This window comes from Agelaius phoeniceus, chromosome 7, assembly GCF_051311805.1.
Source record: "Agelaius phoeniceus isolate bAgePho1 chromosome 7, bAgePho1.hap1, whole genome shotgun sequence".
NCBI lineage: Eukaryota > Metazoa > Chordata > Aves > Passeriformes > Icteridae > Agelaius > Agelaius phoeniceus.
The window spans coordinates 31,454,238-31,480,950 of NC_135271.1; the positions used below are offsets into that span (position 1 = coordinate 31,454,238).

The 26,713-nt window shown below is 38.5% G+C and overlaps 1 protein-coding gene across 1 annotated transcript; it reads right to left on the reverse strand.

Annotated features, from left to right (window-relative positions):
• Positions 1 to 573: 573 nt before the first annotated feature.
• Positions 574 to 26,656, reverse strand: PPIG (peptidylprolyl isomerase G). The gene is made up of 13 exons (XM_054636279.2): positions 26,516 to 26,656; positions 18,887 to 18,966; positions 18,697 to 18,771; positions 16,477 to 16,584; positions 15,935 to 15,979; positions 13,955 to 14,042; positions 12,831 to 12,860; positions 12,599 to 12,738; positions 9,039 to 9,243; positions 7,170 to 7,337; positions 6,629 to 6,713; positions 5,689 to 5,825; positions 574 to 5,360 (listed from the first exon to the last, which is right to left on the reverse strand). The coding sequence occupies exons 2-13, from the start codon at positions 18,945 to 18,947 to the stop codon at positions 4,241 to 4,243; spliced, it is 2,262 nt and encodes a 753-aa protein (XP_054492254.2). The 5' UTR covers positions 18,948 to 18,966; positions 26,516 to 26,656; the 3' UTR covers positions 574 to 4,240.
• Positions 26,657 to 26,713: the final 57 nt, after the last annotated feature.

Consider the following 26,713-nt stretch of genomic DNA (forward strand, 5'->3'; position numbering starts at 1 on the left):
AATCCTTTTGTGAGATTTCATACTAGAACCAGAAAACATAATTTCATATGATACTTAAATCTAACAAACAGGTGAACATTACTTTTGGCCTTTACACAACAAAGTTTTGTTGAAACAGTGTTTGTAATGACATGAATTGTTCAAGGTTGAGAAGTATGACTAAACCAAAATGGAAAGCTAGAGTTTTCTGCTAGGCAACTGCAGATCTGTAGTAAATTCAAATTTTGCAAAATGCAGTTCACAGACTTTTTGATATGCATTTTCTTTAATAATTTAGTTAAATATTGCATTGTGAAAATTACTATTTTCAGCAAAGGGAAGGTACATAATAGCTCTTTACATTTTCATTACATTGACTCTGGAAGTATGGCCAACCATGTCCCCCCTCGCAAAAAAACCCCCTTCAAAACACCAAAATAAAATTAACAACCTCCCAAAAAGAACACTTTAATGGCTGCTGCTTTTATAAAAGTATATATGTATACGTTTAGGTTTTCTATTACAAGGAAAGTCCTAAAAGCAGGAATATACATTTTTGCTTATCAGAAAAACAATGAGTCTACCATGCCCCCATAGGTGTTTCCAAAAATACTTTATTTGCTTCAATAAATCAACAGTTCCAGAAAAGGCAGCTAAAGGACTGCTTCTTTTGTTTACATTAACCTAAAATCCATTTGCCAGGCTGACACTATTACAAATCAGACATTATTGGGGATCACTGCAAATTCTTCAAGGCATCTGACAAAGAACACTGCAAGAAAAGCCTGTAGTCAGGAATTTCAAGTACAAAGTGCAAAGTTTCAGGCTAAAATTCTAACAACCAAATAGAACAAAGCATTAAAATGTAACCATTGCCTTTTTTCTTTCTTAAAAACAACCAACTGAAACAAACAACAACTGAAACACTATGGCTGTGTTAAAGAATTAGCAGACAGCAACACATTTTTTACAGGTAATAGCGTCTACATAACTGCACATTCTATCTATCCACCCTCAGCAAGAATTTCTGCTTCTGAGTTGATGGCAGTACCCAGAGAATCCAGCATAAAGTAACAGTCTCTTTCTAACAAAGTTTGAAAAGCCACTGTCAATTATAAATTCAGCATTCCAGGTATCTATATGTTGCATGGTATTAGTAAAATCTCAGCATCTATTGTAGATACAACAGAGAAAGCATGTGTAACCTTTGGAAGTTATTTCAAGCCTGTATGGACACTTCAACATACACTTAGAAAGTTAGTCCAGTAATCCCTGCCCTCACTTTACATTGTGTATTGGGGTTCATGAATTCCCTGGAACAAAGTCAGTTCTGGGGTACCAGCAGAAAAAGCTGCACTCTACTACTTTCTTCCCGCAGTCACAACAAAAGATCACGAGCATTGTTTTTACTGCCTCTGGAATACTTAAATTCTTCCAAACCAGTCCTCTGAGCCAAAAGCCAATGAATGACATGACACAGATGTTAAAGATGGCACTGAGCTATACTGTGACTACAGCACAAGGTGGCTCCTGTGAGGCTGAGAACAGGAAAGCTCTGTCATTGAGGGAATAAACAGACTCAGGACTGCAAGAGCAACAGTCAATGCCTCCTGACAAGGCAGCAAGAACTGACTAGTGCTTGGGGACATCTTGCTGTCCTTGGGACTGGGCTTTAGTCCCAACAAATTCTTAATCAATATTCTCAATTTCCAGTTTGATAAAGAAAAACACAAATCTGGCAAACCCTCCCTTGTATAAGACTGCAATTGTGTTTCTGTTTAAAATAAGTGCTCAGCACCATGCCAATTTACTACCAAATACAACACAGGCAACTGTGTCCCACCACCTGCAATTTAGTGTAGCCAGCTTTTGAACAAAACCCAAGTACATTTAAAAAAAGAAAATGGGCTTTGTGCCACCAACTCAGATGAATCTTTAATGTGCTATGAAAGAATAAAGTCCATTTTTGTACAAATAATTTTCTCAACTGTAACAAAGTCCATACAAAAGGGTATGCAAGTGCATATTTTAAAATAAGTAGCTACAACTGCAAACTACAATTGGATTTAATATTCGAGATTTTAAACTAAACACAATAAAAAAAATGTTCTATGGATTGCTGTATTGCTGACTGCCTGTATTTTCCCCCCTTCATCTACAGCAGAGTCAGTATAGTTGCAGATTGTTTTGTTTACATGCTTATACAAGCTTCAGTGATATTGGCAAGAATATTCTCAGTAGTGCAAATAAACTTCCTCAGCAATAGCTTGCTCATGTGTCAGCTCTATTTAAAATAATGAAACAACATTGCAAAGTTTTTAAATGGGACTCTGAAGCACATGGCATGCATAGCACAGTATAAATGGTTAAGCTGTCACGCAAAATTTTCTGAAGCCTAACTTCCTATCTTTACTCTTACTACAGTCCCCCAAAATAGGACTACAACTTCTCTGAAGTCCTACAAAGTTCAGACAGAAGAGATCCACCATAAAGGTCTTTGGTTCACTCCTCTGAGTTCTCTTAAGTAACTGCTGTGTCATCCACCCACATGTGGACCAGGAACATTTTTTAACCTTCTGCATAAGATGACCACTGAAATGCAAAATCCATAGGAGATGTTTCTAAAAGACAGTAAAAAAGTAAAAAAGCACTTGACAGCCAAATCAGCTCCACTAACCATTCTGCTAAAAAGTCACTCTACACACTTCAGTTTTCTTCCTTTAAAAACATTGCTTATGTTGCTCACAATTCTAGGTTTTCTTTTGCTTTCAAGACACAACAATTTTTCTTTAGAATAACAACTGTCTGGACCACAATGTCAAGCAAGCTTCAACATTTCTCCTAATCTGCTGTCAACAAACTGATCACAAAGTGAAAACGTTAACTCATTACCAAGAGAGTAAAAGCAAGTTGTGCCATCTAGTGCAAGATTTGGCAAAAATTTCAACGATTGCAGTTTTGTTTTGCTTTGACACAGGTTAAGATTAATGCTTGTCACTTGCCTTTACAACTTTCAAGATTTGCCAGTCTTAGATGTGAATAGTTTCATGGACTGAAAGGAGCACTGGGGTTTGTACCAAATCTATCCTTTCAGACACTGCACTGAGTCACCACACAGCAGCTGCTCTTTGGAGATTGCACATATGGGGGCACTGCTGCAGCAGCACAAACCAAACTCCTTCTCTTCCACGTGAAGAGGTGGTGGTGAAATACAAACTGGGGTGGGACCTAGAGGCAGGAGAGGGAAGCAGAAAAGGGAGGGAATTGGTTTGAGGGACATAGTAAAGAATGAGAAGGAATTCAGAGTTACATTCTTTAGAATGAGGGGAAACAAGGAAGAAAGCAAATTTCTGTTAAAAAAATAAAATTAAGAGCATGTTTTAAAACATTACTTGAAATTCTGTTTCAACTACTCCAAAAACCAGTACTGGAGAACTGCAAGAGTTTTCACATGGACTTGTTAAGAAACAAAAGTTGAAAGGATTTCCTGGTTCCTTATCTGACCCCTGCAAACTCTGGTAATCTGTTTCATCTCTGTGCATCCACTAATTAGGCAACTGAAGCAGGGCAGTCTGAAGCATTCATTTCTGCAGTAGACGACATGAAAGCACAGAATGGAGAGGTTACAGGGGAAAAAAGTTATGCTGATGAGCACTTAAAAATTTTTTTTAGGACAAGGAAATAACTCCCAAACACAGATGACTGCCTTACTACGTGAATGAATTCTACTGCTGGCAGTGACAGAATTACAAAGATTTACTTAAATCAATTCACTTTGTGATTACAATAAAAACTAACATAATTTACATCTACAAATAAATTTCCTTAGGATTTATACCTACTGAAAAACAGGTGTAGCAGGACTGGAGTAATGGACACCTTGCAATATTCTCCTAGCTTTAAGATGACATGTAGTTTATCTGCAGCTTTCTTCTTCATATATGGAACAAGCCTCTTCGCAGGCAGCCATTGCTTGCACTGAACTATGTTCATCAGGTAAAAAATAAAAGTGGCATGGAAGTCACCTTTATAGCTGACAACACACAAGAAGGATACATAATCCAATGAAATATTTAAAACACAGCACACTGTATTACACATGTAATTTGTTTTTCATTTCAAGTTTATTAAAACTTTAGCAGTACAAATGATCCAGGTTTTAGATTATCAAAAGACCAAACTGAAGTCCACATCTTTAAAAAAGGCGTTCCCCAAAACGTCTCTAAAACTTTGAGACAATGGAAACATTAAGTCCACAAACTCATCCATGCCTGTCATCATCTGTTCCAGGACTTGTTTCACGATCAGATTTTTTATCCTTACTAGGGGCATGATCTCTCTCCTGACTCTTCGATTTTTGGTTTACTTCTTTTTCTGCTGAGGATCTGGTCTTTTCCTTTTCTTTACTGCTGCGCGAGTATGATTTTTTTGATTCTTTCTCTTTGCTACTTGGTCTCTTTTTTGAGTCTGGACTTCTATCCTGATCTCTACTAGACTTCTTATCTCTGCCAGATTCAGGACTACTACTTTCACGGCTTTTTGAACGCCTCTTCCTTTGGCTTTCACTATCATTCCTCTTATATGAGCTTCTACTTTCCCTATTTGAATACCTCTCCCTGTTTCTGCTTTGACTTTCATCTCTCTCTGAACTCCTTGATTCTCTCCTCCTCCTGGTTTCTCTTCCTCTGTATTTATCTGGTGTACCTCTCCTTTCTCTGCTTCTTGATCTTCCTCTCCTCCTTGTTTCTCTATCTCTATTCCTTGAATAGTCCTTACTTCGACTGCGATCCCTGTCCCTGCTTCTGGATCTCCCTCTCCTACCCCTGTCTCTGCTTTTGCTGCGATCCCTTGTTCTGCTGCTGGAGCTGTGTTTCCCTCTAGCATGCTCACGCTCTTTGCTTCTTGACTTGCGTTTCTCCCTGTCTTTGCTCTTCCTATGCTCTTGTTCGTTACTTCTTGAGCCTGCTCTTTTACTTCTATCCTTGCTCCTACTTCTTTCTTTCTCTCTCCCTCTAGAATCATAGTGCTTGTCTTTTTCTCTACCTTTCTCATGGTCTCTCTCTTTGCTTCTTGATCTTAGTCTCTTTTCATCATGTCTGCTGTGTCTGGAGTCTCTTTCTTTACTTTTTGATTTCTCTCTGCTTTTACTATGGCTTCTAGATTTAGCTCTCTTCTTGGATTTGCTTCTGTTATGCTTGTCATCTTTTTCTGAATTTCTTCTTGTCTCCCTGTCTTTACTGCTGGATTTGTGATCTTTTTTCTTCTCTTTTTCCCCTCTTCGGCTTGGACTTTCAGAAACTTGCCTGTGGTCTGATATTCTTCTCTCTCTTCCTCTTCCTGGGCTCTTTTGATTTTCTTTCTTGGTTTCATTTATTTCACTCCTTGGAGAGAAAAAGATACAATTTAAAAAAATGTTTTCATTTCCCTCCACTCTGAAAAATTAAACCAGAAGTGAGACAGCTTCATAACTAAAACTTCACATTAGATAATTTTTATTACTAACTATGTATTTGCAGTAGCATGGTTAAACTCACACACAATTAAATAATGGAATAATCAAGTCAGCACCCTGGCTTCTTGAAAGCAATTGTAATTGAAAATCCAAGGTAATAGGTATTACTTTTAATTAAACAAGCAAAAAAAAAAAATTAAGAACTAAAAACTTTTTTAAAACCCACATGCACATGTTCCAGAAAGAAATAATCTTACTTGTCTCCTTTTATCCACCTTTCTCCACTAGAGACTCTCATTCTTTGAGCTCTTTGCATTTCTTGCCTCCAATGTGGAGGAGTTTCACTGCGCCGGAATCGATCTCTTGACCTGGATCTGGAAGGTGTCCGGTAACGCTTGGAGGAAAGAAGAGAAAATCCCACCTTAGTCTGAATTTCACATGCTGTGATACCTAAGCAACATTTGCACCCCTGGCACTCAGTTCTACACAGCACCTAACAGGACACTTTGCATGTATATACCAAGTTTCCACTGACAAGTTACTAACTTACTGAAAATGTATCTGACAGTTAACTAAAGAGGGAATACACCAACTCTGATCAAATAACTGATTTTAAGGCAAAGTCTACATCAGGATTTTTGTAGTCTGATGAGAGGTTTTCTGCTACTTTGATTTGCACAAATGCTAATATTTGTTTACTGACAATGAAGATTTGTATCTTTGACAGGCAATGCAGAAACAATACTTCACACTTGTTTTACTAAGATTTGGATTTTACTAAGAATTGGAGGGATAGAGACTTCAGTTATTAAAAACATTTGCTACATGCAGCATATAGCATATGGCTTCACAATATTGAAAGAGCCAATTTGACAGCTCCCCCCTGCCAAAAGGGGGAGAAGTCTTCCCCCATTCTTGGCACTGATGTTACTGGTTCTGTGTTCACTAGAACCCTTCTTGAACTAGTTGCATTCACCGATTTAAATATTACCATAGTAACTTAAATAAAATATTTTGATGGTTTTTTCTCACCCCCTTCTTCTCTTTCCTGTCCTCCTTCAAGCCTCAGTCCTCAAATCAATTACGATGCGCTTATTTTTTTAAAATCAACTATCCCAATGAATATGATTAGTAACACCAGCAGTGAGACTGTGCTACCACCTTGCTTATTTTGAAGAACAGATTTCAAACATTTACCCTTGGTCCTCTTCCTTTTATTTTCCTTCCAGATCTGGTGACTAACAGTCTTCTCTGGTATGTTGACTGTGAGTTTGACAGATTACTAAAAATAATTTAAAAAGAATGATATTGTTTGTACAATTAAAAAAGAAGGAAAATCAGTATTACAACCTCTTCAGAAACTAAATGAAAACACACCATTTTATTTTACAGCAGACAGTAATATCTACACAATAAAACTTCAATTGATTTTACAAGATTTCCAGGTTTTAGACTCAGACTGGACAGTTGCAATGTATGCTAAATGAAATTAAGCCAGTCATTATACATTCGTTACTCACTTAAACCATTTTCAAAGACTAAGCCTGTGTTCTAGGACAAAGAAAACAGTTTCCAATAAACAGAGAAATCTATTTTTCATCCAGCAGTGCTTACAACATAGAACTGTTCAACATGGAAAAGATTCAACATTAGAGCTCTAAAACAGCAATGTGACCATACCACTGCCAGACTATAGTATGTGACCATACCATAGTCAGACTTAAATCAGATATATTACCTCTCTCTTTCCTTCTCTCTGCTTTTTCTCTCTTTTTCTTTCTCATCTACTTTAGGAGGACTTTTCCTCATCAGGAACCGGTTTTCAGGTATGGGAGGAATTTCTTCAGGACGGACAGTAGATAATGGCTGTGCTTCAGTATTTTCATCTTCACTTTCACTGGATGAGCTTTATTTTTGTATAGAAAATATGGATAAAGAGTTATCTGGATGAGGGAAGACCCTTCAATCTATTTAAATAATTCAGAAATTGTCTTAATTCAATATACAATGATACCACAAGAACCTCAGAAAACAGAGCTATTTCAGAAGCAACTTTTTTCCCCCCCATCATATATTTGCTCCAAATTATACAACAGCAGTAGATTTCTGACCAACACTTTTTCTCTACTAAAGACAATGGTGCAACACTGAACATAGACATACTGTCTATTTATGCAACTTTTTAGTTTATTTTCTTTTAAAAACACTTTCAGGAGACTAAAAATTCAGATTTTACACTAGAATTTGTAACTGTCTACAGACTATAGTAATTCCAAGCAATTTACAAACTTCTGTGAAAAGGCCTTAGGTGCACAGAAACAGCATTTAGGCAGCACTGCCTTAAGTAAACATTTCTTAAATTCCACTGCTAGCTTGGAAAAATATGACTTGCACTGTGTCCTTTATGATGCTTGTATCCTCAATCATCTGTTCTGTTTATGCTGGATGTTAGGTTCTGCACCTTTAAGGCTGGTTCTGAGAGCAAAGGGGGGAGAAGAATCCCAGAATTTGTTATCAGGAGCTGCACTTTCTCTCCTGCATCCTTCTCCTGGACTGTGCTGTCTGCAGCACAGGCAGTGGGACAGAGCTCTCCTGTGCTTTTAGTTAGTTTTTAGGTGGCTGAGGCAGTGAATTTCCCTGGACTGTGGTTTTTCTTTTTCTGGGAACTGTTTGAACCTGCACTGGACTGAAAACCCAGAAGAGCACCAGGAGCTGACACCTGTGGCCGCCAGGGCCCGGGACACTGCATTCCAGCACTGGAGGGACTGAACACAGACTGAGTGAGCCCAGTCACAGCCCATGACAAGGCCTTTCTGAATTTGTCATCCATTCAGAACAGTGAGAGGTTTTATTGTTTAATATTGTTCATTTTTAATGCTTGTCAATACTTTGCTTTTTAAATTAACACTTTTTTCTACTTTTCTCCAAGGAAATCCTTTCCCAAACCAGCTGGGGGAAGGGCCACTTGAATCTGCTTTTCTAGAGGGACCCCTTTAGGAGTTTCCTCCCAAATTGGCCTTATATCACGACAAACTGACACAACTTTTATCTCACACTGAACTGTAACAAAACTATTCGTTTCAAAATAACATTCTCAGAAGCAAGACTGCTTTCTCAATTTTATTATCTTCCAGTGAAACTGCAAGAGTTTTGGCATATCAGATGAAAAAATTGAAGTATTAATTACTTAAGAATTATTATTTAAGAACTTATTAGAATTCAATTTATTAATTTTATGTTTAATTTTGCTATATTCCTGCATACTACATTTTTCCAAGTTCCATCACATATAGTTCAAAATGAATTGTACAGAAGTAAATTTATGGCAACAAACTATCCCTACCCATTTCAAACCTACCACTCCAACTTTTCAAGCCAACTGAAGTGTGAGTTCATTTGTTTACTCCTTTACATGCTGCAATACATGGGCACATGAATATGACCCTTTGTGATCACATCAGATAATTTATTCTTGTATATGGAAACCGAGGACCTCCCAGACTGCAAACCCTGCACCGCTAGTTTACACAAACGTAGTCTGTAGCTATTAAGACAAGAGAATGGCACTGTATGGTGTACATGTAACAAAACAAATCTCAAAACTGACCTTTTCTTGCTTTTCTTTCTCTTCTTCTTTTCTTTCTTATGTTTCTTGGAATTTCTCTTGTGTTTCTTTTTTCGTTTTTTAGATTTCTCTTCTGAAGCACTCTCAGAATCCGATGATGAATCAGAAGATGATTCTGAATCGCTTGAACTTTCTGAGTCACTGGATGAGGAAGATGACTTGTGTCTCTTCTTTTCTTCTTTCTTAGCTTTAGATCAGAACAGCAAAGACACATTTTAATACCAAACACTTCTAAACTAATCTCAGAAAAATCACCCATCTTATACCTGTCTCTGTATCTTGCATCCTGGTATGGACTGGACCATTCTATCTTGTATCTCTCAGATTCTTTTAATTGTGTCATGAAATTACTTCATCAAAATACTTAGGAACAAATTGACATTTTGGAAAAACATTGTTTCTCCATAACAATACAATACAATACCATAAAGGATACGTCTAGGAAAACAAGACATTTTCATAATTTGGATTTATGAAACTAAGTCTAAAATTTATACTGTCAAGCACTTGCAGAACCGTGTAAGTTTTCTGAGGATATTTTATACAACATAACCTACATACAAAGAAGTCATTAAAATGTATTTACAAGTGTTTATTAAAAAAATTCTTTAGCTTCAGGTTTCACCTGACTTCATCAAATCACTAATAAGAGAAATTTTGACTAGGACCTCTTCTACAAAACTGGTACCAAACTCCCACCTTAAATTAAGAAATTTAATGTAACAGTTTTTGTTCCACAGTTTTTTTTGTGAGCTGTATTAGCTTAGCTAGTCTGTAATAACCTTTCTAAATACTGTGTTAATACTTTGCTTTCTTCCTTTTTTTTTCCTCCCCAGAACTTAAGATTTTCCCTAGAAATTTAAGATCTTCTAAAAATTCTACCACTTGGCCAGAGAAATTCTTCTTTTATAATTTTTTAAAAACTTCTCCTTTTCACTTATTCCTCCAACTTTAAGGAACTAAAAAAAAAAGAAAAACAAAAGAAAATATGACAAACATTCCACTTTTCTAGGTGATCATCCTCTCAAATCCCATGTTAAAAGCTTATCTAGGCCTCTGCAATATTGTAATTGTTATCACTGCATCATTCAATTTACAGCATCCTGTAACATGGCTCAGTCATCATCCACTCATTCCTAAATAAATCCAATTCTTCCACCTAAGGAGATAATTTGCACAGTTGATGAGGCACTTCATCTGGATTCACTGTGTGAAAATCAGATCACCTTTCCTCAACTTTAACCTATGACAAAAACACTCATACCAAGCACCTTGCTCTTACTGTGATTCCTTCTGCTAGTGGCATCTTAACATCTTAGCCACCTTACCTGTTAAAGCCACGTATCAGTTCTATTTTCATTCCATGAAGACCTAATTCCTTTCTCTGTGCTGCCTACCAGACAAACTCATATAATAAATACTTAAGACTCCCTTGGTACCCTAATGCACCCTCCCACAGAAATTCATCACTGTAGCTCCCTCACAGGCAGCCTCCTTATTCCTTTGTCTTAAAATTAAGTTCTTAAAAGCAGCCTTCCCTGATAACTGCCTCATAATTCACATAATCAGTTTGCTTTTACCTCCCACAGTACTGTACCACAAACAGTTCCACTGTTAGATAACTCTGCTGATGATCTTGCATGACAGTGACTGCATCCCAGAAACTGCTCCTCCTATCTGGATTGTCCTCCCAGTAACTGACAAGTCCAAGGACGTCTCCTGTTCCACTTGTTACCTTTGGACAACTGCTTGGCAAATTTGCTTCAGCTGATGTGCTATCACACTGTTCCTCCTTTTTCCACTGCTTCAGGCCAGCAGAGCTCATCAGAGGTTCCACAATTCAAAGAACAATTCCAGCCATGCCGCCATTTTCACAGTAGCAGCCCATTTCTCACTGGAGGTCTTACACACAGCCTTCCCCTTTCAAAAGCAGGATTCTCTACACACTAGAACTTCCACCATGGTCTGTCACAGCATCTTTATCATGCTGGCCGTGCATTAGGGCCCATCAAGGCCATTGTCTTCCCCCACACTCTGCTCTGCCCTTCACATGCCTGATCCTGCTGTGTAAGGCTTCTTGCTCTCCAAACATTCCCACTGCCCATCCCTATCTAGAACTGAGCCTTACAGTTTCATCGACTGGGTATCCCATCACCCTGGCACCAATTTCCCTCCTTGGCACACCAGGCCAGCTACAGAAACCAGAGCTGCCATGAATGCATCAGTACTGAGTCAGAGACACAAGAACATAGACAAAAGGGTAAAGGCAACACAAGTCAAATCCTTTCAGAAGCCTGTTCTCTTTTAAGAGAAGTCAGAGGGAAAACAGAATTTTTGTATTTATATCACTCACTCTTTGGATGACAAGCACTTTAAAGCCCTGCTTAAAGGCTGCAGGTCATCACTGCTCAGTGATAAAAATTTCATTTAAGTCATTCAAGAGTTCTGGAGTGGACTTCAAAAGGAGTGTAACAATCCAATGAAGACATCTATGCAAGTGGGTGTCTCATTCCCTAGGTTCATCCACCCTGTAGCTGTACTCTTTTATTTTCTAGTTACAGCACCTGTGCATTTCCCAAGAGATTGCAAGCTACAGAATACTGTCCAAAAAACCATAATTTCATCCTAACACATGGCATGATCCAGAACCTTTCGGAAATCAGGAGCCAAAAGATAACTTTGCTTGGAAATCTGTGGTATTGAAGAGATCGCCTCAGACGCCAAAGTCATTCTACCAAATATCACAATAAATGAGCAACAAGGAGGTGAAAAAACAAGAAGCTGAAGTTCAAATGTTTGTATTTTCCTTTGCCCAAACAAACCATTATTCTTGTGCTGTGCTTCAAAATCCTTGGTGCAACCCTTCCCAGTGCATAACAGAACGTGCTAAGAATGAAATAGCAAACAAAATAAGCATCTTGGCTTTCTGCTAATGACATTCTCCATGGTGACAGGAACATCTTAGGTTCTGCTTCTCTTATAAAATAAGGCTTGATCCAAGCTCTCATACCATGTTCAATTCTGCAATGGCAGAGCAGGACATCCCTTCCAGAAAGACAGGTTCTGTCATATTCCTCTTTAAGAATAGTTTATAGTAACTTATAAAGTGTATGAGCTAAAGGGCCAAACCCAGACTTTTATAATCTAAGTGCCTGTTTTGAAGAGTTACCTTAGAGCAACCTGAAACAAGTTCAGTACCTTCCAAAGAAGTATGAGTTATCAAATAAAGTCAGGCTGCCACCAATCTTCTTAACACAGCACTCTACTTGATACGACAAGTGCTTGCCAGCTTTGTACTAAAATGTACTGAGTATAAGAAAACTCAAGACAGGAGAAGCTTTGAAAAAAAGCATGATTGTTCTTTAATGTCTTTTGCATCAACAACTTTTAAGTTCTTTAGAAGACAGATTGCTCTGCAATGTTATACACCTTTTCACCAACCATGCCATCATCTATCACAAGTAAGCTTCTAAATATTTTTATAAGCAGCCAGCATGGAAGAAAACAAGCAGAATTACCTCATATGTACAGTTCAACTTTACCTTTGGATTTTGGAATTAACTCTCCACAACTCAGTATGCGTACTTCAGCATATGGTTTACTAGATGCATCTGTTTTCTGGTTTTCTATTTCTCTCACAACTTCCTGACCTGAGATGACTTGTCCAAAAACAACGTGATGCCTGAAGAACATAAACAAAAGTAAGTATTCTTAGCACTTAACTTTTCAAGGCAGCTCCCAAACAAATGTAAGAAGAAAATAAGAGATATTTACCCATCTAAGTGAGGTGTAGGTTTAGTTGTTCTGTTGTTTCCAGATTTTAATTTAAAAAGAAAAACAAAAGCAGTATTAGTGAAAAGCCGTCAGCATTCAAAACATGTAACCTACACATAGGAAGATGAACGTTATTTTGAGTGTACTAACAAAATTGAACAAAACCAATATATATCAGTCTATGTTTGTGTGCAGTTAAAAATAGTTAATGTTTTATATGTTATACTAGCTATTCAATGAAACACTTTGACTATTACACTTTACTGAAAAAAACCCCAAAATCGCACATAGATTTTTAGACAGAATCCTCATAAAGGACATAATAAGCTCCTACTCATTGAATTATATAGATACTACCAGTAACAGATACAAAAGTCTGCAGGAAAAATGCAAATAACCTTTTACACATTAGAAAATAACCAGAAAACTGGAAGAAAAAGTATCTGCATGTAGAGATTACTTGACACAGAAGAACTGACTCTCTCTCAGCTTTCCCCCATACTAGCATTACTAAGGTATATGTGTCAGTTATGGAAGAGTAGAAAACTGGGATGATTAATGATCATTTAGAAATCCCAAAATAAGGTTTTAATGCTGACATCCACAACTCTTTATGTTAACTAAGGCCATGAAATGTGGGTAAGAGTGATGTATTTTGAGGATATTTTCTGTAGATAATTTAGAATTTAAAAGAGTCTGCTGCAATGTATTTTTAGAATTTAAATTTTACCTATAAGTAAGACTGTATTGGAAAGCTATTTTGTGATTAGAAAAAGCCCTCTACTACTTTGGAGAGCCCCCAGAGCTGTTTTGCCACCTTCCTGAAAACAATTTATTAGAGTAATAAGAATTTTACAAGGAACTAACAGGTTTGCTTTTTTGTCCAGCTTAGAACACAGCTACTGAAAACTACTGAAAGCCTTTTTGCACAGAAAATTAAATACAAATAAGCCCATTAGGGGTAAAAATAAGTACATTAGGAAAATGGCTACTTCCAGGCAACCTGGTAAAAAACCATCAATTTTGGCTTTGCACAGGAGCTAGTCTTCAATATTTAAAAGGATTCCCTTAACAGCTTACAAATAGCAAACCATAAACACATTTCAAGACATTTCAATACTTACATAAAGAACTGTGAACCATTTGTATCTTTCCCTCGGTTGGCCATTGAAAGGAGAAATTCTTTGTTGTGCTTTACAGCAAAACTTTCATCTAAAGAAAGTGTTTTCAGTTATTTTTTAAGCATATGAGATATGCTTAGGAAAATGCTATCATCTAAGTAAATGAATCCTAATTAAATAAATCTGTTAGCCACTTGAATGAAAAGTTGTATTAAAAATAGACTAAAAATAACAGCTATTTTAAAACATCATTCTGTTCATTCTATGTAACAAGGAGAAATATGAATCCAATGGTTTATAGCCTGAGAGGAAAAAAAATTAAAATTTAGTATTCTTGCACAAAAGATCTGTCTCCTACCAACACTAGCAGAGATGTTTAAGTTGTTGCTCTATTTTTCTTTGGAACAGAAGCTGTGTATTAATGATTAATAAATCCCTAATTTTCAGGCATTTTGTTGTTTGTTTTTTTTTTTTTTTAAGTACACACAGAGAGTTTGATAGGAATCCCAAACAGCTTGTTTGTCTGACAGACAGAGATGTATTTATCAAGTTAGCCATTAAGAAAATCAGTTTAACTTCAATGAATCCTACTTCTTACGAGCAAGGAATTGTTAATAGTTCAAACTAAATCCCAATGAAACTATGAAATGAAAAAAGCGTAAAATGTAATCACTATTCTTCATTTAAGACACCTGTAAGAAATAATCCTCTCCCTTCTTTCCCAAAACAGCAAAAAGGCTTTTGGGGGAAGGAAATTCTGCAGACATGAGGACATTTGTTCAATACTGTTTGGATACAGAGAGCAGGAGGAAGTATTAACAGAGAAAAATGTACAATATTCATAATGCTACTGTCACTAGCCATGAAAGGGACAGTCCCACTCACTCTCCAATCACCTGTACAATAGCATCAAGTGCCAACCTAATCCTATGGTGCATTGGTTAATTGATCCACAAAAGCAAAACTTCCCACAAATTCAGTTCTGCACTGTGACCAGCCAAGTTGAACAGCCAGCCCACTATTGCCAGAAGATAAGTGGAGGTTGTGCTCATTTTTCCATTTCTCCCAGCCATACATTTCCTCAAATCCAGCTACTCATTTGTGTTACTTCTTATGTTTGCCAAACTGGATCCACTCACTAACATGGGAATATATAAAATTTTTTTTGCTACAATAATCTTTAGGCATTGTAGCAAGCTGAATCAGGCTAGTTTGATGGGAGAGTCAGTGCAAGGTAAGGCCTCCTCCCTCTTTTGGCAGTTGCAAACTGTTGATTCCACTCAAGTTCTCATATAAATTTGCAGCCTGGCCCAACTACAGCAATGAGTAATTATTGTGTGTGCTGCAAGCTCAGACAACCACCAATGGCAAAAAAAAGTATCTGGGAGGGAAGAGGGGCTTAGCTTTGCCTGGGTGGCAGCTACCCAGCACCTGGGCTTAGGTGTAACACAGCAACTGCTCCAATAAACACATATGCTCCACTACATTCTGGGCAAACACAGACTGAGAAATGCAGCAACTATAGCTTCTTCTGCAACACTGGCTGAGAAAGAACCAGATCCGTGAGAAAACTAAAAGCTCTATCATCTTGGGTTCAAGAAAGCAGGGCTCTGTGTGTTTTTAAAATAAAAATTTGCGAGGAAACCCAACGCCATCAACACCTTTCTCCTTTTCCCTCAAAGAGAAGATCATCCCCAGCTTTTAGCTAGCTGAGCAAGCCAAAAGTAAATGTCTAAAACCAGCAATAAAAATGTAAGTCTGGTAAAAGAGACAAATACAAAGGAGTTCAGTTTTAGTTTTTTGTTCATTAAAATGGTTCATATCTTAAAAGTAAAATAACTTTAATGGGACAGTCAAAGGCCTTCAAGACCAGACAAAATCTTTTTAAAAAATGGAATTCGGGTTTACAGAACAGAGACTACAGAATGTAAAGGTAATTGTTTAATTTAACACCAAAATAGAACAGACTGATAGAACTCTTACCTTCAAAAAAGCCACCATAAATGGATTCTCCTCCTCTGCCATTTCCTTAAAAGAGGAAAAGTGACAGTTAAAGTAGTGATGAAAAGAGTTACATTATGTGGAAGGTACTTCATAACACTGATGTAACTGCATCCAAGTCACTGACATTATTCTTCAAGATATGCAAACACAATCAAGATGCATCTTTGTAATCCAGAAGCAAAAAACTTGGAAAACAAGAAAATATTTTCCCATGTATTCAGCAACAGTCTCCCTCTTTTCTTTATTTCCCAGCAGCAGATACAATATTTAATTCTCATGCTTCAACCTTTCAGTAGCAGGTATTTGGTTCTCTGAACGACTGAGATAACTTGAGCAAAAGTGGGTGAATGCACATATAGAAGTTTATTATACAAATCCTCATGGAAAGGATCTCACACAGAAGAAAGGGGAAAAAGCAGTGATATCTGTCAGAGAATAACTAAGTAAATGGGTCTATATAGAACTTTTGAAATGTTTTATTACATAAGCGGCAAAATTTTCTTTAAAGATTCATGTCATACCTTCACTGAAGTCACCTCCTTGGATCATGAAATCTTTCACTACCCTGTGAAACAGACAACTTTTGTAATGCAATGGCTTTTGGGTGGACTTTCCTGTACCCTTTTCACCTAAAGAAGAAAATGAACAAAACCAAAAATTACTCTCTGCATCTTCATTACAAAAAAAGTTCTATGTAAAACACTCAATCAAAATCATCTTCTGTGCTCTGAAAAACTGGCCTGTGAGGCAGACTTACCTATAAGAAAGTGGTATTTAAGAAAGCAGTGCAGAGATTATTGTCTGTCTCTACAGTTATACTAGAAGAACACCTTACTGACATTAGTATACAACTCTGGTCACTGCCATGAAGATTGACTGAAGCTAAACATCCAGTTTATATTTATGACAACTAGTATTGCTCAGAAACATGCAAGAAACAATCAGATCTGTACTTAAAAAACAGCAAGGCTAAGGTACCATAAAAACTTGTAAGAAAGCCATAGAGGCAGGGGGAAGGGGGAGGACTCTCATTCCCCCCTTGCTCACGATGACAACTGCCGTCTTCCTCCCTTTGCATCAGCTGTGCTATTTAAGCAAACTCTGCTCCAGCTACAACACAATGGCCTCTCCCTGCTCAAAGAGAGAGGATTTCTGCTGAGTTAGCCAGATGAATGGCTCATGGTGTGTCCTGTGAAGGTAACAGCAAGGTAATCAGTGGGACTACTCAGGGAAGACCACTTCCTCTTCATGCTGGCAAACTGCTAGACAGCATCTTCCTATAACCTTATTCTGAGCAATTAAACTGGAAGCTTTTGTCAAGGGCAGTTCCTCTGAACTTACAGACTGGTATCTCCATATGGATTTAAATAGCTAGAAAAAGACCCCACTTTTGATAGGAACTCTGATGAATGTGATGCTGTGTATGTTCCACTAACTTGGTGTATGCCAGGAAAACATGGAGCTGTGGATCCCTGTTTTACAAAGGCAGCAGACACTTCTCAGAACTTCCAGAAAAAAAGATGAGTAAGGAAAACAAAATTTAAAAGCTTGAATAATTTGCTGGTGATCAATATCAAACCTTCTGCATATTTTTCTATTCTATTCTTATATGTGTTAAGGCAGCGCAATAGGTCAGGATGTGAATTTGATTATGGATGTCAGCAACAAAGGATGAACTTAGTTATAAGTGTTGCTGACCTGAAACACTGTTGAAGACTTCAAATCACAAATATACGGCAGCAGTGGGGGGTAACACCTTTATTCAATAATCTGACTTTTGGGAGATTGACAGCAGATCAAGAATGCCACAGTCACGTGTTAACATAGTCATAGCCATTAAAAATCATTAAAGTTCATATTTGTTAACAAATTTTGATTATTTGATTTTGCCATTAAACCTATTATCAGATCAGATAATGCCTACATTCCTGCAGACATCCTGAATGGTGTGCTGCATGATCTAGTTAACTTAACATGAATGCAATCATGTATCCACACCTGATTCAGATCATATTAGTACTGCTGAGGGATTCACTATTAACAGCTACAGACTCTTGACCTGAAAAATAACCAAGCTGGAAGGAATCAGAAAAAGCTGAAGACAGAAAGCATATATGCTATTTATGTATTCACAAAGTTATTCTTGCAACAATAAACTCAAGTTTTGCTAAGCTGTCAGCATTTGCAACAAAAGTATGCAGTCCACAGGAAAGTAATTCTCTTTGTAAATGTTTCCAAGGGAGAATCGCCTGAGTATTTTCCTCAAGAAATACACTTTCAATAGGAGTAGAAATCACCAGTGTCCCTCAAGAAATTATAATAACAGAAAAAACAACTGATGAATAAAAGCATCACCTTTCAAATTCCACAAAGTATCATAAGACTGAAATGTAAGTCTGCATGGTTGACCTCTTGTTGGCTACCTTTCAAGACTGGATGATGTTACATAATGTGAACAGTAATATCTGTGCTAGTAACAGAAAATCAGCTTACTGTGCCTGTATTTAAAGTTGGTTAGTATATACTCCCTGCAACACACTAAGCCAAAGCTATAACTGCTTTGCTTTACATCGTATTTGCAGGCTCATATGTGCACCATCAGTGAAATATTTGGAGGTGTCAAGAAACAATTCTGAACTTACTTCCACATTTAAGAAAATGTCACAAATAATAACAGAGATCAAACTAATTAACATGGCATTACATTAAAAATTACAGATTAAATAGTAAAATCTACAAACCTGTGCAAAGGCAGCGAAAATTCTCACATGTCTTTGGACACACATCTGAAAACAATTCAAAGACCACTCTTCCAGCTAGAAAAAAAAACAAACAACACCATATTTACTGTGAAGTTAAATGCTATTTTTTTTTCCTATACATATCTCATATGAATATCATGCTACTGAATTGATACTTTCATTTTCTTACCGGGTACATTGTTGATGGCTATGTCAAAAAAGCAACGCGGTCTCTGGACCTTTACTCCCATGGCTTCAGAAGTCTAATTACTGTAAGCAATGAAAATAAAATTTAGTTTTTCCTTCTGTGCACTGAAATCATGTGTAAGTCAATACAGGTGTAAGGCAATACAAAAGTCAATAAAAACTAGAGAAAACAAACAAAAAACCCCAGACAGCAAACATTAGCATTTTTTGAAGTTCAAAAAATGCCAAGTACTTTAGGTCATTTTCATGTGTTGTAGCCCCAAATGAGTGATTTTCTTCATGTTTGCTGCAATAACATTGAATTTAAACTTGAGTGCCGTACTTCAGTACGTATTTCGGTGGGGAAATACAAAAGGAAAAGATACTGTGAGATATGGGCAAGACTTTAGCATTCAATTTTCAAATTTCAAAGTTCAGTATTTCCTGGATTCCTGTCATGGCAGTTACCAGGCATTGCTCCAATTAGGATTCAAACCATTCTTGACAAAAAAATACAAGGGTGTATTTTTTCCACAACCGCTGCTAAGTGAAATTATTTTGGCTTTTCATTGTCTCTTTTCCTTTTATGTCATTGTTTATTTCTTGGGACACCATCGCTGGTATCATTTAAAAGGTGTATAGATGCATAGTGCTGCTTAAGGACATGGTTTGGTACTGCTAGATTTACTGTTGGACTCAATGATCTTAATGTGTTTTTCCAGCCTAGAGAGAATTTTAATGCAACTTTTGCCTTAGACTATATATATCCTTTTATTTTTGTGTAACAAGCTATGTCTTAAAATTCCATTTGCATCTCCAACATTCCAACATTATGTACAATCATATTCTTTTCCTTTTCTAAATCCCTATCTTCTCTGAATTACTTCAGACTGGGAAAAAAAAACCAAACAGTGACAGCAAAAGTATCTGTAAGACAGGAGTACTTTTTCCAGAATTTGGAATATAATCCATACATTTTCAGTCCTAATTATTTTTTATTGCCAGAAAATATGGCTCAAATCTAGCTGATACACTGCACACATCTCTCCTAAAGCTTCACTCATAGCTGTACCACAGAACACGCTTGAAAAATTCAATTGTTACCATCTGTCACTCTCAGCATATGAACAAGAGGCTGTAAAAAACCCAAGACAGCAGTGTAATCATGTTAGCCTATATTCTCCCTACTTGTGCTGTCACTCCTAACATTTTGCTAAGATTACACAGCAAAAATCACAGGAACAATGCAGGACTGGTTTAAATTAAACACCACTCTGTAGTTCATTATTCATGTGATTTTAGAATGAGATTTTAAAAAAATGCAGAACCTCACTAGATATTCTCTAGGTGTGAAACAGATACATTCATACACACAAGCCAGACACTGGTCCAAAGGAGCAGGTTTATCTCAGCCTGCTTGAATTGAATGAGCATTTCTCTCCTATTAGTACAACCAATTTTGTGGCAGGCAGGCTGGGAAACAAGCAGAGAAGATGGCAATAGCTGAAACCTCGGATGCCATAGGTCAGCAGGAGGCTGCCCAGGCCAGCGCAGCCAAGGCAGGCAGGGTGTGGCCAAGGAGGGGAGGGGATGGGATGGGAGGGGATGGGATGGGATGGGATGGACAGGTTGCTTTCAGAACTGAGACCCCCCCAAAGCAAGCACTCACTGTCAGGGGTACAAGAGACCACACAGCTGCATGGGGATACTTTTTTCAAATAAACCTTTCACAATAAATGCTGTCCTAAATATTGTTTGGTGCTAGAACTGCCAGTTTTAACTGAACTGAGACCTCTAAGGAACATCAGTACCACAACTGATTGGCTGCTTGTACTCAAATTTTAAGCATTAAATTCTAATGCTTAAGTGAGAAGGGATTTCCTGCTTTACATGCAGTTTGCTTGAGAAATGTAGAGGAATGCGTCAACATTTATGTACAATATCTTAGCCAAAATAAATAACAACTATCGTAATACACAACACATGAAATAATTGATACCTGACACATAAAATAATTTTTATTTCAAACACCGATAATGATTAAAGCTATGTTACAAAATAAATATACCTATGTCAGTCAATTTTTAACTCTGTTTTGTAGATGATGGGAGAGAGAAATCAGAAGTAAAGAATTCTATCCAGCTCCCTACCCCTACCAAGTTTCCTCAATTTGATGTTTTTCTACCTTAACATTGTTTCATGAGCAGTGCACCAAACAAAGTTAGTCCATATTCTAACCACCACCTCCAGTGTACCCTGCACTTTCTCTAAATCCTCTAATATCCCCTAAACACCAGCTGCACTAGATTCTAAATGACAGGTAAAGCAATGGGTCAGTATGAACCCCCTGAACTGACACCAGGCCAAGTAAATATATCTCACTCTCAAGCTCATGGTGCCCAGAAAACCAGGCTAAGATATCACTGACATTTATCCTACCTACCTCATAAGTCAAGTGAGTGTTTCTTCTCCAATATACTTAATTATACTTTGCACTGTTACTTTAGCCAGACCCTTTCCTGATGTGCTAGAGGGCAAAGTACCAAGTTATAAATGGTCCTTAAAAGTAATAATTTCTATTCATGTAGTAACACCAAACACAATCTTCTACATACTGATCATTTAAAACCTGTCCATATTAAAAGCAAGTACAGGGGGTCTAAATGTTAAATACAAAATCAACGAAGTAAACCACCAACAATATCCCAAGAATAAAGTCAGAAAATATCAACAATGAAGTCAGAAAATCATAAGCTCAGTAGCACTACATGTCTGACAACAGGGCTTAAATTATTTGTGCTATTTCTCTCTCAAAATTTCTTTTCAGTTAGAACATGGATATTCTTAACTCTCAATACCCTGCATTTTTTAATTGTGAACTTGATGGAATTTCACTAGTGAAAGGAATATGAATTTGATGTCAACCCAAAAGATGCTTACTATACCTACATTCCAAAAATGTGCTATTCAGGACAATCTTGGTAAGTCAGCTCACCTCTTCCTTCCAAAACTCTAAGGAAGGACAAAATATCAGCCCAAGTACTACTCTGAAATTTTCAAGTTATTCATCATTCTCAACCACCTTCTTTTTGAAGAGGCTCTTACTCAAGTCTAAGTAGAACCTATAACCAAAAAAAACCCAAAGCCAACTAAGCACCTAGAACAACACTTCAGCATATCTAAACAAAGGGCTTGTTTCTTTTATGTCTGAAAGTAGAATTACAGTTCAGCTTAGAGCATATTGGTATTTGTTGATGAATACATCAAAAGTACTCAGTCTTGTCAGAACAGCTGCATCCACAACCAACATTTCACCAACTGTGTCCCTCAGGGTTCACATTACTTCACACCTCCATCAGGCTCATTATTTTATTTAAATAATTGCAGGATAAAGCTGGCCAGCTCAAGGCCAGGCTACCAGCAGCCTTCTCCTCCAAAATGATCTGTGCCAATGGGAAAAGATAACTATCCCAAACTGTTCACAAGCATCTTTCCACCAGGGATTAGCACTGACATTTGTTGATGCGTTTAAAAAACACATCTTGGGGAATTTTATTTCCAAAATCACCCGTGCCAGCAGGGATCTGGTAATAGTACTTTTTAACACATACTAGAGCATTTTGACTGAAGAGGCCAAAAAGCACTCACAGATGCACATCAGCTGAGTATCAGCACATCATGCAGCCCAAAGAAGGTGACAGCAAGCAGCAATACAGCAGTATTTCCTCATTTTATAGGAGGGAAAAAACAACCTTCTTTAGAACCGTGCTGAACTACTGATTTGTTTCAGTCCCAGTACACTACAGAACAGTAAGCTAAGACATATTTAGTAGGAAAAAGATACATTGTGTCCTATTCCTTCACTTGCTTCCCTGTCATCACCAGTTCTTCCAGATGTTTAATTTCTCCTTTACCTTGCCTTTGAATGTGCTTCCTTGCATCAACCTACAATTACCTGCACTGATCTTCATTCAATGTCCAAACGAAGCAAACAAAGTACATAAATCCACATTGCTAGCATTTTGTTTCACACCATCTAAAGGCATCAAGATGCCTTTAGATACATATTTCAAAGACAGGCATGCAGAATCTGCAGAAATGCATTTTAATGCAAATGCACAAAGTGAACACAGAGCATATATCCTTTAAGGCTGTGGCTGCAGTCAATTGAACGCAATATAAATGTGGGCTGATAGTACAACAGAGGGTTCCTACACCCACATGTTTGGCTTGCATACAAGTGCCTACCTGGCTGCATAAAAATCACCCCTTCCTCCTCCCTCCATCGAATGATACTGCAGCAGCACCTATCAGCCTAAAGTGATGGCAGAGGCACAGACTAAAAATGCTACAAGTTCTTTCCAGCATGGATTAACTAGAAGTGAATTTATGATTTTGAAATGGGCGACATGAAAATTTGTTCACAGATCCATTCCTGTGACAGAGCTTGCAGCTGTGTTAGCATGATACCAAAGATGTGAACAAAACCCTAAAGACATCAACCCTCTATCTCCGTAATTTCCTTAGCATTTTTCTATAAACAACACCATCTTTTCCTCTGTACTTCACGATCTCAAAACTCTGAATTAGCAGCAATGACATCTAGGGAAATGATTTTTTTTTCATTTCACTAGCCAGCAGCACAGGATTTTTGTTGCTAAATTTAGGAATAATGTGCTACACTAGAACACATTTCAGATTTAGGATGACGTCTTTGCAAACACATGGATTTAACACACCTATAAGAAAGAAAATATCTGCTTTCTACACAGCTCTATGAAATTTATGTAGGAAGACTTTCAAGTCATCATTAAAAATCATGCATTATAAGCTTTCAGTCTGACAGAAAAGAAAAACCACCTATAAAATAAAACTTTCGACATTTTTGCAGGCAAAAAGAGATTCACACCACTTTTCACCAGGCCTCCTCTCTACAACAATGTTAGAAGTATTTACTGGACTACCAACATAGGATTTGTTTCCCTCTAAAAAAGGAAATCAGACACCTGACAATATCAACTGTTGTCTTCCATGCACATGAGGCAAGGGAGACCTTAGAAAACATTTGTCACCCTTAGATAGGTCCTGACTAAATATGCAGTACATACTCCTAACCCTACTGCACTGGTAAATCACTTATACCACTTTCAGTATGATTTCTTGCAATTATAAACATGAATTTAGTCTTCTTGTACTAAAGTATAATGAATGCATACCCAGTTTTAACACCCCAGCTGGGAGAGCATAAAATTCAGCTGAGAAGGTAGTAACATTCTGAAACTGTTTACACAGAAATACAGGCTCCTACTGGATCATCCCCTTTATTTTTCTAGAAAAGGGATTCCTTCAATGAAAAATGTTAAAATATGCTCTTGTCACTTGCAACTAAAAATCTATGTTGTCAAGTCTTAGTCACGATTTTCTATTATCTAATTTACACAGAAAGTACTTGTCCTAATTTGTGAAAAAATACAGGTGTTTTCTGTCAGGTCTGTACACAAATAAGTGCACTTGTTCATGTGAATTTGAATAGGCCTGGATCCATGAACTTTTATTTTAAAACTTAAAAAGTGCTAAGAAAAGGCAAGTTTATGTTCTTTATGAAACAGGGAAAAAACCTTTTACAGGGTGCAATCTCCAAGTCATGCAAATTCCCCTGAAAAATTAATTTCAGCAGTGGAATCCTTTCCTACCTGTTACTGAAGATGAGAGTAAGGCAAGACAACCATGCAACAGTAAGAGACAGCTCTGAATGCTGACCCATATTTGTCAATATAAACAAAAAATCAGCTTTTATTCTTGTGTTCTACCCCTTTCTCTACTCCTCTAGATCCCTTCTATGCTTCATCCCAGCCTCTGACCTAAACCTCACTGCATTAGAAGATGGCCACATCTTTTCCCTGGCACTCAGTGACTCTCTTCCAAATGGAAGCTGGCCTCTAAATTACCATCAGAGAAATCACGCTGCAACACTCTAAAATCCTTCACTGTTACATATTTTCACTCTCAATTCCCTCATAATCCCCAGATTTTCTGAGATCCTGTGAGGAAAACAACCCAAATCTTCTCTTGATAGCAGCTTGATGACTGCTAGCTAATTAAAGCAATAATGTTTGTTTCACAGAAGTGAAAGAATGGGAAGTCTTAATGAGAAATGTAGTCCCAAAGGGTGCTCTCAGAGAACTACTAATGCTGCTTTCCTTTTTATGCTACCCCTCAGATCTACTGCACATACAGGAAAATACATTATTTCTGAAATATTTATAAATAATTTTTACAAAAGGATAACTCAAACTCTGTGAGTTTAGACGAACTAATGCTTCATAAATCAAGTCTAACCTACAAATTGTTACCTTATTTTTATCGTGGTAGCACCTAAAAATCTGAGCAATGCTGGATCCCAATGCAATGGGAATAGTGAAACAAAATGGTGGGAGGAAGATTTTAAAAAACCCAACAACATAAAACCACACCAAAAAAAACCCCGAAAAAACCCACTAGTAACATTTATCCTTGTCCAAAGAACAGCCTCTTCTGCTGACAATATAGAAAAAAAACACAAAACCTCCAAAATATTCTCTCTCAAAAAAAAAGCAACTTAGAAAATAGACTATATGCAAAATAATGGTCTGACATGTCTCTTAAATTAGGTCTCACATGAGTACTAAATATAATTAACTTAACCAGTCAAACATTAGGAAACTACTGGACAAAATAACTTTACCATTATTTATAAATTTTCTAATGGTGATTGAACTTAAAGGCAATGTTCAGCATTACAACAGATACTCTGTCCACAGTTTCAGTGAGCTATTTCTTAAGTCTTTTAAGTCTCTCAAAGCCTCTTCAAGGCCTCAAAGTACAACCATATACAGGCAGTATGTCATGGATACAAACAAAATGAGCCTGAAACTCAATACTCATAGAAGTCTTTGGAACGCCTTAGGAAATCCCTAAAAGAGAGATGCAGAGGAGTCTCCTGCCAGACACGGTAGCCCCTACAGGCTCCACTTTCCTAGGCGAGGCCTGCAGAAGAGAGAACATGTGGCAGGCAGACAGCCCCGTTCCTTGCTCGTCTAGGGGAGGAGGGAAGACTCATTCAAACTCCCCAGGCAGCACCCGAGCCCGAGCGGGGCGCTCGCTGCGCACACAGACCCGCGGCCAGCCAGGTTGCGGAGCGGCACAGCCGGCCTGGCAGAGCCGACCCCTATTGCAACGCGCGCCAGGCCCCGTGCGCCGCTTCACCCACCCTGCCATTCCCGCCTGCCTCGGGCCGCACTGGCGGCTCCTCACACCGCTTCCCTCCCGGAGGCCACCCTCCCCGGGATGCGCCGAGCGCCGCGGTCCGCCTGTCCCCCGCACACGGCCGGCCGGGCCTTGCGAGGGGCGGGTGCGAGGAGGCGGCGGGGGCGCCAGCCCCAGGCCCGCTCCGAAGCGCCGGCCGGGAGGGGCCGGAGCTCCTACCCGCGCCGTGACCGAGCTCAGGCCCCGCGGCGCTGCGACCTCCTCCTCCTCCACCGTCCGCCCGACCCCCGGAGCGGCCCGGGCGACGGCCCCCGGCGCGGCCCGGGCGACGGCCCTCACTCTGCCGGGCCGGCGCCCGGCGCTGCCCGGCGGCGCGGCCGGCACTCACCCGCTGGCGGCCCTTGAAGCCCCGCGCTGCTCAGCGCCGCGCTGCCGCCATGTTGGAGCTGGTGCGGCACGGACTGCGTCAGTGGCGGACGGGGCGGGAGCGGCGACCCGGGGGCGGCGCGCCGGGGGCGGGCGGGGGAGCCCGGCGACGGGAGCGGCGTTCCCCCGGCCCGGGCACGGTGCAGGGGTCCCGAGCAGC

Coding starts and splice junctions, on each gene's coding strand:
- PPIG (XM_054636279.2), bottom strand. CDS start 18,947: ATGGGAGTAAAGGTCCAGAGACCGCGTTGCTTTTTTGACATAGCCATC. Junction 15,980..16,476: donor AGGAGGTGACTTCAGTGAAG/GTATGACATGAA, acceptor TCCTCTTTTAAG/GAAATGGCAGAGGAGGAGAA. Junction 9,244..12,598: donor GTTAATTCCAAAATCCAAAG/GTAAAGTTGAAC, acceptor TCTGATCTAAAG/CTAAGAAAGAAGAAAAGAAG.